This window comes from Bos mutus, chromosome 5 (assembly GCF_027580195.1).
Source record: "Bos mutus isolate GX-2022 chromosome 5, NWIPB_WYAK_1.1, whole genome shotgun sequence".
Taxonomy (NCBI): Eukaryota; Metazoa; Chordata; class Mammalia; order Artiodactyla; family Bovidae; genus Bos; species Bos mutus.
Window position 1 is genome coordinate 14,011,260 of NC_091621.1, and position 12,234 is coordinate 14,023,493.

At 37.7% G+C, this 12,234-nt stretch overlaps 1 protein-coding gene across 1 annotated transcript in view; it reads left to right on the forward strand.

The window, feature by feature from the left end:
* LTA4H (leukotriene A4 hydrolase) overlaps positions 1–12,234 on the forward strand; it is a 30,510-nt gene that overhangs the window by 11,154 nt on the left and 7,122 nt on the right. The window contains exons 5-14 of the mRNA XM_005898408.3: positions 995–1,099; positions 2,094–2,146; positions 5,214–5,286; positions 5,560–5,700; positions 6,524–6,547; positions 7,055–7,125; positions 7,567–7,678; positions 8,236–8,380; positions 9,485–9,588; positions 10,010–10,080. Of these exons, the coding sequence (XP_005898470.1) occupies positions 995–1,099; positions 2,094–2,146; positions 5,214–5,286; positions 5,560–5,700; positions 6,524–6,547; positions 7,055–7,125; positions 7,567–7,678; positions 8,236–8,380; positions 9,485–9,588; positions 10,010–10,080 (899 nt within the window). The remainder of the gene's footprint in view (positions 1–994; positions 1,100–2,093; positions 2,147–5,213; positions 5,287–5,559; positions 5,701–6,523; positions 6,548–7,054; positions 7,126–7,566; positions 7,679–8,235; positions 8,381–9,484; positions 9,589–10,009; positions 10,081–12,234) is intronic.

The window sequence follows — 12,234 nt, forward strand, 5'->3', positions numbered from 1 at the left end:
CAAGGTTCCAGAGAAGATTATTTCACCTTTCTCAGCAATAAGCTTAAGTTCCTCACACTCAAGACCCTTAAAAAGTAGAATTTGGGACTTCCCTGGTGACACAATGGATAAGAATCCACCTGTCAGTGCAGGAGACACGGGTTCAGTCTCTGGTCAGGGAAGATTCCATGTGCCACGCAGCAGCTAAGCTTGTGCCACAGCTACTGAGCCTGCATGCTGCAGCTGCGAAAGCCTGCCTGCCTGGAGCCTGTGCTGTGCAACAAGAGAAGCCACTGCAGTGAGAATCCTGCACACTGCAACTAGAGAGTAGCCCCTACTTGACATAACTAGAGAAAGCCTAGCACAGCCAAAAATACATAAATTAAGATATTTTATTTTTTTATTTTTTTAATTTTATTTTATTTTTAAACTTTAGATATTTTAAAAGTAGAATGTTGTAACTCTTATGTTTTAAATATTTAAATTTTCAGAGTTGTATTCTCTGTTCTAAAGTGAGTATAGCATCCTTTTGAATCTCTCCTGAGGGTATAGAGGGGAGCAGGCCTGGTGACTACCATTACCAGGTGTGATAAAAATATTAACATAATAAAAATAAATGATTAAAATAAGTAATGTACGTTCTTTATAAGTAACATAAATTTAGGTTATTTATTCCTCACAACAATTCTATGAAGTATGACCCTCATTTGATTTAGGAAATGGAGGCTCAGGAGGGTTATTTACCCAAGTCCATGCAGTTATTAAATGGCGGAGATGGGATTTTAATCTAGTTTCTACCAGATGCTTTCAGTATGAATAGGTGAATGAAAATGTTGATATTTCACATTCATTTTTAAAGAAGCCAGTTTTACATACGCTAATTCTGTTTATAAAACTGATACGTATGACTGTTCTGAGTTCATAGTCTACTGGATCAAGAGTCAAGAAGGCGGAAGAGGTTATTTTATGTAGAACATTTTATTTATAACTGGTAATGACTTTTCTTCTCCATTAGGTGTCTGTCCCCAAAGAACTGGTGGCACTTATGAGTGCCATTCGTGACGGAGAAGCACCTGACCCAGAAGACCCGAACAGGAAAATTTACAGATTCAGCCAAAAAGTAAGATCTTAGGGTCTAGATTTTGTGTTTTAGTTGGTGGTGAACTCTAAATAGCTTCTTCCCATTTGGAAAGCAAAATGGCTTTTGAAATATTTCAGAATTTAGAATGCAGCTTCTGCTTTTTTTCTCTATCTCTTGCTCTTTTGAAATATTTAATTCTGCTTGCAACGTTGTGTTGAAGAAGGAAGCTGCTGGGTAGGTATGGTAGGGGGTGTGCCTGATGCATTTTTGCTCATCTCAGTCAGTAGCAGGTTTCTTGTTCCTAAGTTACTTTGACCTGCCCTGGTACCGAACTATGGGTATGTATTGGCGTAGTCTTCACAGATGGAAGAGCGCTTAGACCAAAAAACAGTTTCAGTCCTTTAAGTTACAATTCCTAGGTGGCTGGTAGTTTGACTTCTTTCTTTGACTTTTAATGAATTGTGTCTGTTGTCTGTGTGTGTGTGTACATTAATGCTTTTTAAAATCATCCTCCTTAGCAGAACTTGTCATTGAATCACAGTGGACAGTTCTGTCCCCACACCAGCTTCTGGGATTCTAAAACCTTTAGCATCCTTTCATTGCTGGATTATTTTGTGTCTCTCAAATATGCCAGGAGTGATTTCAAAAAAGCAATTTAAAACGAAATTTTTTAATTCAAGAAGAAAGGACAAAACAAAGAAGAAAGCACAGTTGCCTTCTTATATGTTAATTTTTGTGAAATGCTTAAGAGGTACCTTGTAATACTGTGCAGTCGTATTTTTCACATTTCAGAAGCTTTCCTTCCTAATAGGATAAAAGGAAAATAGATGTTTTGAAAGTTTTTATATTACAATTTTGAACTGCTAGACCCCTCAAAAATGGGAACCATTTGAGAAGTACCAAAAGAAAGTAAGCTACACTAATGGTTGGAGATTTGAAAGGAAACTTTCTTTTGAATATGAATTGTCTTATTCTGTTAACATGCTTAATCACTAATTCGAGCATGTACTGTGTGTCTTGTTTGCCCCTTCAGGTTCCAATCCCCTGCTACCTGATTGCTTTGGTTGTTGGAGCTTTAGAAAGCAGGTGAGCTTTTGAACAAATTTTGAAGTATACACAAAGATCAAACCTTAGGTGTTTTGACCCTCTGTCAGGATTTATTGTTAGATCACTTTTGTGTTTCTCAAGATAATAAGCTGACAGCTCTAGAAATATTCAAATCTAATCATGAAATGTGAATCACAAATTAATTTTAAATTAAAAGATCTTTACCAGTCACCCCTTGGACTTCCCAAGTATTAGAGAATGAGCATACTCTTACTGTTAATCTGGAGTCTAAAACAAGTTTAAACAAGTCAATCCTCATAACCTCTGTTTTTTCATCCTTCAAATTACGACATCCCCCTTCCTACCTCATTGGGTGATTATGTGCAATAAATGAGATAAAGTATTTTAAAGCACTTGGAAGCCTATGAATATTACAGAAATATAAGATATTTTGTTAAAGTTTTACCAGCAGCTACTGCTGCTGCTAAGTCGCTTCAGTCGTGTCTGACTCTGTGTGCCCCATAGACGGCAGCCCACCAGGCTCCCCCGTCCCTGGGATTCTCCAGGCAAGAACACTGGAGTGGGTTGCCATTTCCTTCTCCAATGCATGAAAGTGAAAAGGGAAAGTGAAGTCGCTCAGTCGTGTTTGACTCTTAGCGAACCCATGGATTGCAGCCTACCAGGCTCCTCCATCCATGGGATTTTCCAGGCAAGAGTACTGGAGTGGGGTGCCATTGCCTTCTCCGTACCAGCAGCTAGAGTGCCCTTTTCTTAATTTCTTGTTTGTTCCTATTTCTAAACAACTGAAAACTAAGAATGGCTGTATAGTAATCACATTCTTTAAATTGCCAGAAATGTGGACATGGTGGACATGTCAGACAAACACAGCTTCTGGTCCAGCTCTCGAAGTTAACTATGAACATCCCAGGGTAGCTCACTTCTCAGGATGAGCATCTGTGAGCATCAGGATGAACACTCACCAAGACATACCCACATCTCACTTCAGAGGATGCTGAAGGTTTTGGGGTTTTATCTTCGTCACCTAAAACCTAGAAATAATCATATGTACTTCAAAAGATTTTTGTGAGGATTGATAGACCCAACATAAGTAAAGCTCCTGACGTATAGGAGGCACTCACTAAATAATTGTCATCATTGTCATAGCAGTTGCCAATTAGCAGGTCTCATTAGGTACCAGCTCCAATGAATCAGGCTTCCCTTGTGGCTCAGCTGGTAAAGAATCTGCCTGCAATGCGGGAGAGCTGGGTTCAATCCCTGGGCTGGGAAGATCCCCTGGAGGAGGGAAAGGCTACCCCCTCCAGTGTTCTGACCTGGAGAATTCCATGGACTGTGTTGTCCATGGGATCACAGAGAGTCAGACACGACTCAGCGACTTTCATTTTCACTTTCCAGAGCATCATCCTCTTGAATCCTCACACCTCTGTGAAATGAATACAATTACTCTTTCTCATTTTACCAATAAAAAAAACTCAGTGAGTTTAAATAACTGGGTCAGAGTAGCATAGCTAGAAAATATCAGAGCTGGGACCCATCCTAGGCCATCTGATGTTGGAGCCCCTGTAGCTTAGAACTCTGCTGTCTGGAGGAGCAGCCACTAACCACATGAGGCTTGATGTGCCATAAGTGTAAACCACACACTGGATTTCTAAAGACTTAATATGAAAAAAAAGAATGCAAAATATTTTACTAATAATCTTTTATGCTGATTACATGTCAAAATGATAATATTTTTGGTATATTGGGTTAAACAAAATATAGTATTAAAACCGATTTCACCCTCTTCATTTTGCTTTTTTTTTTTTTAAATGTGGCTACTAGACAATTTAAAATTACACACGTAGCTCACATTTGCAGCTGTCATTAATTTATATTACATAGCCCTGGTTACCATTTCTACTCACAGTGGTCTACAGACCAATAGCTTTGGCATCTCCTGGGAGTTAGTTAGAAAGGCAAGAACTTCCCTGATGGTCCAGTGGCTAAGACTCCATTTTCCCAATGCAGGGGGCCTGGGTTCAATCCCTGGTTGAGGAACTAGATCCCACATGTTGCAACTATGACCTGGCACAGCCAAATAAATAAATATTTTTAAAAAGGAATAAGAAAGACAAGTCCTTGGGTCCTATCCCAGACCTACTACATCAAACTTTGTATTTGCACAAGCTCTCCAAATAACTGTAAGCACATTGATGTTTAGAGGCATTGCCCTAGAGTCCACTGCCTTTCTGGGGAAGAATATCAAGGCAAAGTCTTATTGTTTGGGGTTTGCATTGCATACAATTTTCAAGATGAAATTTAGATTAAAAAAATGTTTGAGTTATAGTCCTATATGTGATATATAGTTATATTTGTTTCTTCCTTGTATTTAAATTGTGGTTTTAAGAGAAACACAAAATTATAATAACTAGCTGTAATATATAGTTCAGTAGTCACTTGTGTCATTATTGAAACAAATCTCCAAAACTTTTCATCTTGAAAAATTGAACCTCTGTACCCTTTATACACCAGCTCCATTTCCACCTCTATAACCACTGTTCTGTTTTCTGTTTCACTGAGTTTGACACTGAGTTTGACTCATAGATAATCAGAGAGTATGTGTCCATCAGTAACCGCCTTATTGCACCATGTTACAGCATTTGACAGAATTTCCTTCTCTTTCTGTTTGTTTATTCTTCTATAAAAGCGATCAACCTTTAAGTGCATAACAGAGTTTACATCCACTTCTATTCTAGAATAATCTCTTATTGAGCCATGACTGGGTTTCTACAGTTGTAAGATTGAGGGAAGAAAAAACTAGATCCCTAAGGGTCTTACTTGAGCCAGTGAGCTAACCTTTGGGGGCACGTAACGTCTAGGTTGTCACGTGGCTCAAGCTGCTCCCCTTTATAGACAAGCAGATTTACTACCGCATGTACAACAGGAGGTTTGTACCTCAGAAAAACCACTTAGCCTCACCTCCTCCCCATAAGCATGTGGTAAATCATACTCCTGTCAGGATTTGTGTGCAGACACTTTAAATCTTTCCTAGAACCAGGTGAGTGATTTGCCCTGAATTTCATTTTTATTGAGCCTTTTCATTTTGCAGGCAGATTGGCCCAAGGACATTGGTATGGTCTGAGAAAGAGCAGGTGGAAAAGTCTGCTTACGAATTTTCTGAGGTTGGTCATAAAGTTACCCTTTTTAAAATAATAGTGATAGAAAGTAGATTTAAGATTTTGAGTATGAAACGAATGGTTTTAAGTAATGTGGTAAAAGAGTCAAATAGCGTATCTTATTTTATATGAGTTGGCAGTTGATGCGTTTTTGGGGTATCACTGTCATTTAAAATAGCATCATTAACTCATAGCCTTCGTAGAAAGCAATGTGTACTTTTAAGAAATTTATGATGGCAATGATTAAGACGTACAAATATATGTGCATTCATTTTCCAGACTGAATCTATGCTTAAAATTGCAGAAGATCTGGGAGGCCCATATATTTGGGGGCAGTATGACCTATTGGTCCTGCCGCCATCCTTTCCCTATGGCGGCATGGAGAACCCTTGCCTCACTTTTGTAACTCCTACTCTGCTGGTAAGTGTAAATGTTTCTTCATCTAAAGTTGAATTTGCTTCAAACATACACCTAGATAAGAAGAAACTTCAGCTCCTAATAATTTTTTTAAAGTCTTTTATTTATGTAATCTTTGTTTCTGATTTTATTGTTTCTTGTAGTTACTATCATCATATCAACTTCTAACTTGGCCATTTGGGAGAAAATAATATAGGTTCAAGGTGCTTTGGGATGCTGGGACTGGAAGGTTGTGTAATAACAGTCTATTGATGGATTGTGTATCCAGAGAAAGAAACATTTACAGTTGGCATGTAGGTTCTGGTTAAAGGCAAAACAAAACTCCATTTACCATGACTAGGGAAGAATTAGCCCATAGTATATAGCTATATTTTATATGCCTTTGTAAGCTACTTTAAATCCTTCCTAAAACCAAGTGAGTAATGGATTGGCAACTAAATAAATAAAATACACCATAGTAGACACAGGACACTACAAAATTTTCTTAAATTAGCTGTGGGTTTTAAGGAGAGAATGAAAGAAAATTAGGGTACATTAAAAAAAAGGGAAGAGGAGAAATGTTTCTGGGAAATTAGAGACAAGAATACTGGCCTCTTGGTATTGGGAAAATTCCCTAGATTAAGGAGAGAAAGAATAATGCTATTTTTTAGTCCTGCATTTTTAAAAAATTTCCTCAATACATGTTGCTTTTGAACTATTTGGAGTACAATAGCAGAAATACAGTGAACCATAAATGCCAGACTTATGTCTTGACATAGGCTGTCATTTAGCTATAGTCTGTAATTTGATTTCTGAAATACTAAGGTAATTTTCTTTATTTTTTTAGGCTGGTGACAAGTCACTCTCCAATGTAAGTTAAAATGTATTATCTTGTTGCAAGACATTACTACATTGTTGTTTTTTTTTCTGAACCCATCCAACTTTATTTTTTTAATTAATTTATTTTTTAATTGAAGGATAATTTATTTACAGAATTTTGTCGTTTTCTGTCAAACCTCAACATGTATCAGCCATATACTACGCTCTTAATTGCCTTAGATTTAAGAACATTTTATGGTTTGATCTCTTGATATATTTATGAAATATTATTTAATGGAGTGATGTATCTATTTAGTATTTTTAAAATAATGTTGAATTTCCATTTTTTAAACTCTACAATACTTTATGTTTGGCTAAATTGTGTTTTTTGTTTTTTTGCTGAACTGAATAATTCCTTGAATATCTCAGCTAATGTTAAAAAAACTGAAAATGTGGGGAAAAAATGAAATGAATTGAACAACATGGAATTGAAAAAAGTAGAATGCTTACATAATAAATTATTTTAGACTTAGATAATCACTTCCTCTATTTCCTTTAGGTTATAGCACATGAAATATCTCATAGTTGGACAGGAAATCTAGTGACCAACAAAACTTGGGATCACTTTTGGTAAGATTTATTATTATTCCTTCTTTATTGGTTCTTGATTTTATTTCTTTCCCTGCCTTCCACGTCTCTGGATTGTGTGTATATCTTTGTTATCATCTCTTTACAGGGTTTTTTTCTTTAATTCTGTAATATTCGGCACAGTGTCAGATAGAAAAAGTTTTCAGCTGATGCTATTTAGTTCGTGGTGTGGTCACATTTTAACACAGGGACGCATAGGACCAGAGCCACAGCTTAACTTCCCACACTGCCACCTTCTGGGCTGGGCTTCCCATTGCTCTGAACTGAATGCAAGGAAGCCACGCAGAGCAGTCTGCTTAGAGTGGAGTATTCACACTTTACAATTGCTTTGCTCTGTAGAAACACCAAAAAGAAAAGATCTTGTTGATCACATGCCTTTTTTCCTCAGCTGTGCCAGTGTTTTTATTCTTCAATTTTTTTCAGGTTGAATGAAGGACATACCGTATACTTGGAACGCCACATTTGTGGACGACTGTTTGGTGAAAAGTTTAGACATTTTCACGCTCTGGGCGGATGGGGAGAACTCCAGAATTCGGTAAATAAGTCATACTTCTAAAAGCATCCATCCCAGGTTGTGTAAGTCAAACTCAAAGATTCAGTTTGTAAGGCAGCTTTACTTTACACTGTACTAAATGGCAATAAGAAAGTCATTTTTACCAGTGTGGGAAAGCAAGCGGATGCTGGTATTATGTTCTCTTGTTACATGTTAATCCTTATCCTGTGTATGGTGGTGTTCATGACTAGTCGGAGCTTACTGGGCTTTGCAATGAATATATTCAATGAGTTTGAATTTTATTTGGCATATTTATGTCATGTTTAAATGCTCTCTCCTGAGAGCTGAATTTGCTAACCAGGCACTGAAACATTGTTCTAGTCTAGGCAAGAAATATTACAGAATCTTACACTAGTAGCCATTCCATTAATTGATTTCCAGAAATGTGTGCTAACATATCCTATAATTACCACTCTAAATTCTCCTAAAATTTAGATTCCCCTAAAGTTATGACACTAAGTAAAGTAACCCTTCCTTACTGGCTTGTCTGCAAGGTGGTAACCAGACTTCATATTTGAACTTTTCTCTGTGTCCCACAGATAAAGACTTTTGGGGAGACCCATCCTTTCACCAAACTCGTGGTCGACCTGACGAACACAGACCCTGACGTGGCATATTCTTCAGTTCCCTATGAGAAGGGCTTTGCTTTACTCTTTTACCTTGAACAGCTTCTTGGAGGACCAGGCAAGTAGTTGGCGTTTTCTGATTTTTTTTCAAGAGTAATAAAGTTTTTAACTATTGTTTTTTCTCTGTCTTATCCTTTCAGTTCATTCTTTATGTAGCTGCTAAAGAAATCTATATCATTTTCTGACATTACCTCTCTATTTGAAACCTTGAATAGCCCCTGCATTCTGAATTGTACTGCTTCACTTCAAAGGAAAAAAAAACCTCTTCAATATTTTAAAAATTAGGAAAATAGCTTGTGCTCATTGAAAACACTTAATGTGGTATAGAAGGTTATAGGGGTGACAAGTGAGAGTCCCTCAGTTTAGTGTATATGGCTCCAGATCTTTTTCTCAGTGTAAATGAACAGACAAATAAGTACATATACTTATTTTAAATACAGAAAATGGATCATATTATGTATTTGTTCTATATTTTTTTACATTTGTTTTTTAATTCAACAATGGTTCACATATATCTTTCCATAACAGAATTTACAAATCTAGCTTATGCTTTTTAATACCAATTGTATGGAGTTTATGTAACCTTCCCCATTGATGAGCATTTAAAAGTACTCTCTTTTGGAAAAGAATATGAAAAAAAATATATGTATACACACACAGATATGTATAATTGAATCACTTTGCTGTATACCTAAAACTAATACATTATAAATCAATGATACTTCAGTTAAAAAAATAAAAACTTATGGTTAGATAAATAAATAACTGTACTCTCTTTTGGACTTTGACTTGATAGACTTTGAAAGCCCTTCCTCATCTGGATCCATCCTGCCTGTCCAATTTGATTTTCCTCCTCTCTAGTCATACTCGGATCATTGCTTTTAGAATTTATGTTGTGTATTCCTTTTCTGTGTCTTATGTCATCCTCTTATCTCTAATTAGGATTTCTCTTCTCCCTTCCACCAAATTACATATGTTCTTCAAGGTACAACTTAAATTCTACCTCTACTTTTGAACATTTTGACATTATTCTATCCTTGTAGCCCTCTCTGCTTTTCCTTTTCTCTGAATGTTCTCTGCTGTTTGGTACAATGTGCCAAAAAAAATATATTAATTATTTATCTATAAATTGACTTTTTTTTTCTTTTTTAAAAAACCTTAGAGGTTTTCCTAGGATTCTTAAAGGCTTATGTTGAGAAATTTTCCTACAAGAGCATAACTACTGATAACTGGAAGGATTTCTTGTATTCCCACTTTAAAGATAAGGTTGGATTTTAAGAGTTTTCTTATTTTGCATGCCTAATCTGTCTTTATTTAATAGCTATTTGTTAGGCCGATTTGAGTTGCCTGATAGTGGTACTGGCCAAGAATTTAAGACTCAGTCTTTCATTGAATGTTTTCCTATTTAAAATGTGGTCTCAACAGGATGAACTAATGTGTAGAATTTTCCTGTATCAGAGCAACTTGCAATAATATGTTCAGAGATTTGTGTGTGTACTTGATTTTCCTATTTATTTAAAAGAATACTGCCGATTAATATACATTTATTTCAGAGAGACTTAAAAATTATCTTGCGCATCAGTGTAGACAGAATTATACATTTGAGGACCTAAAAATCTGTTTTAGATTTTTTTTTTCAATAGAAAAGACTGTTCTGTAGTAAACTGCGTGTGCCTTCTCTTCTCAGGTTGATATTCTCAATCAAGTGGATTGGAACACCTGGCTGTACTCTCCTGGACTGCCCCCTGTAAAACCCAAGTAAATGCTTACATTCTAAAGCTTTCCTTCTCATTCTCTGAAATCCTAGAGCTCCTCAAAGTATCTGAGAGAGTTTTATGCCTTCCTTAAGCTATTACTAGTTTGTAATAAGAGTTGAGTTCTTAGGTGTTAGAACCTTAACCCTGGGGTCAAAAAAGTAATTTCCGTAATATTATAAATATAAATTAGTTAAAGTCCTTGCAGGTATTTACTGAGAGGCCTTCTCTGGTGTCTCAGTGGTAAAGAACCTGCCTGCCAATGCAGGAGATGCGGGTTTGATCCTGGGTCGGGAAGATTCCCCTGGAGAAGGAAATGGCAACCCACTCCAGTATTCTTGCCTGGGAAATCCCATGGACAGAGGAGCCTGTCAGGCTACAGTCTATGGAGTTGCAAAGAGTCGGACCTGACACAGCAACTGTGCCTCCTTTCTGCACAAAGACGGTGAGAGATACAGAAAAGAATAAGATATTACCCTTTTCTTGAAAACCTTTGTAGTAAGAAAAATAACACAAGAGCCTTATGTTCATTATTACAACAGTTTCATAAATTACCATCCCCACTTCCAGAGGAGGTATATGAGGCTTAGCTAGAGTAAAGGGTCTTGTCAAAGGTTGCACAGGAGATAATGAGAGTTGAGATTTAAACTTTGGTTGCCATCAACCCATTATACTGCCTTTTACACAAAGCACACTCCTTAAAGCAGGGGCCTGAACCCTGGTCTTCCAAGAGTCCTGTTCAGAGATGCTGACTGTTCCGTGTTGCAGCCAGGAACTTGCTGTTCCCTCTACCTGAGTACTCTTTACCCAGTTAATTCCAGTCTCAACTCAAGAACCACTTTCTCATGGGAGCACTCCTTGACCTCTCTAACTAGGTCAAGTCTCCCATTTTGGGTTTCTCGGTGCTGTAGATCACTTCTTCCCAGTTGTTGCCACGACTGTAATCTTAAATTTATTTGTGTAATTATTAAGTCTTTCTCCTTCACTCCACTGAAGCACCAGGAGAACAGGCTTTATACCTGGGTCACTTGTTACTTTTCTTAGGACCTTGCCCTAAGAAAGGGTTGCTTTGCCTGCCTGGGCTAATCCTTATTTAATTTTTTTTTTGACATTGAGAAGGAAGTTTCAGGCACCAAGAAACAGACCAGCTGAAGATTTTTTTTTTTTTTACTGTCCTGCTGTTTCTTATGAAATCAGTACTAAGTCATGTTCTGCTGCTGCTGCTAAGTCACTTCAGTCGTGTCCGACTCTGTGCGACCCCATAGACGGCAGCCCACCCGGCTCCCCCGTCCCTGGGATTCTCCAGGCAAGAACACTGGAGTGGGTTGCCATTTCCTTCTCCAATGCATGAAAGTGAAAAGTCAAAGTGAAGTCGCTCAGTCGTGTCCAACTCTGTGACCCCCATGGACTGCAGCCTGCCAGGCTCCTCCATCCATGGGATTTTCCAGGCAAGAGTACTGGAGTAGGGTGCCATTGCCTTCTCCGAAGTCATGTTCTAATTGAAGGTAATTTACATTCTGAGCAGTCAAGGACCTCTGGTCCCACTTTGGACTCGAGGGCAGTCAAAAGGTCCTGCCCACTGCCCACAGCCTGACTACTTCATGAAAATAAACTGGCAGCTTAATTCAGAAAAGATCACTGCTGGGAACTCTCTGGTGGCACAGTGGTTAAGACTCCACGCCCTCACTGCAAAGGGCCCAGGTTCAATCCCTCGTCAGGAAATTAAAATCCCACAAGCCATGGGGCCACAAAACAAAATGCAAACAAAAAGGTCACTGCTTTGACCCTTTTATTATCTTGCCCCATGGCACAAAGTCTGAAAGCAAGTTCTGTGGTCACTTATAATCAAACTTACCTCATTTAGGCCCTGCAGGACAGGTACCCCTCTGTGTTCTAACAGAAACATTTCACATCAAGCAAGCATGACTTACAGACAAAGAGAGATGTTTTACAAGAAGTTCACACACATTACATGGTCTTTTTCATTGTTGCAAAATGCATGATTTGTTTTCCAAGCTGAGAACTCATAAACCTTAACATAAGTTGCTTTGCTTAATGATCAGGGTTCGTTAATTCTGCTTTCTTCTGAAGAGAGAGGAACAAAATCACAAGATTTTGGAGTCTCCCAAGGGTTTCACCATTATTTCCCCATCATCTA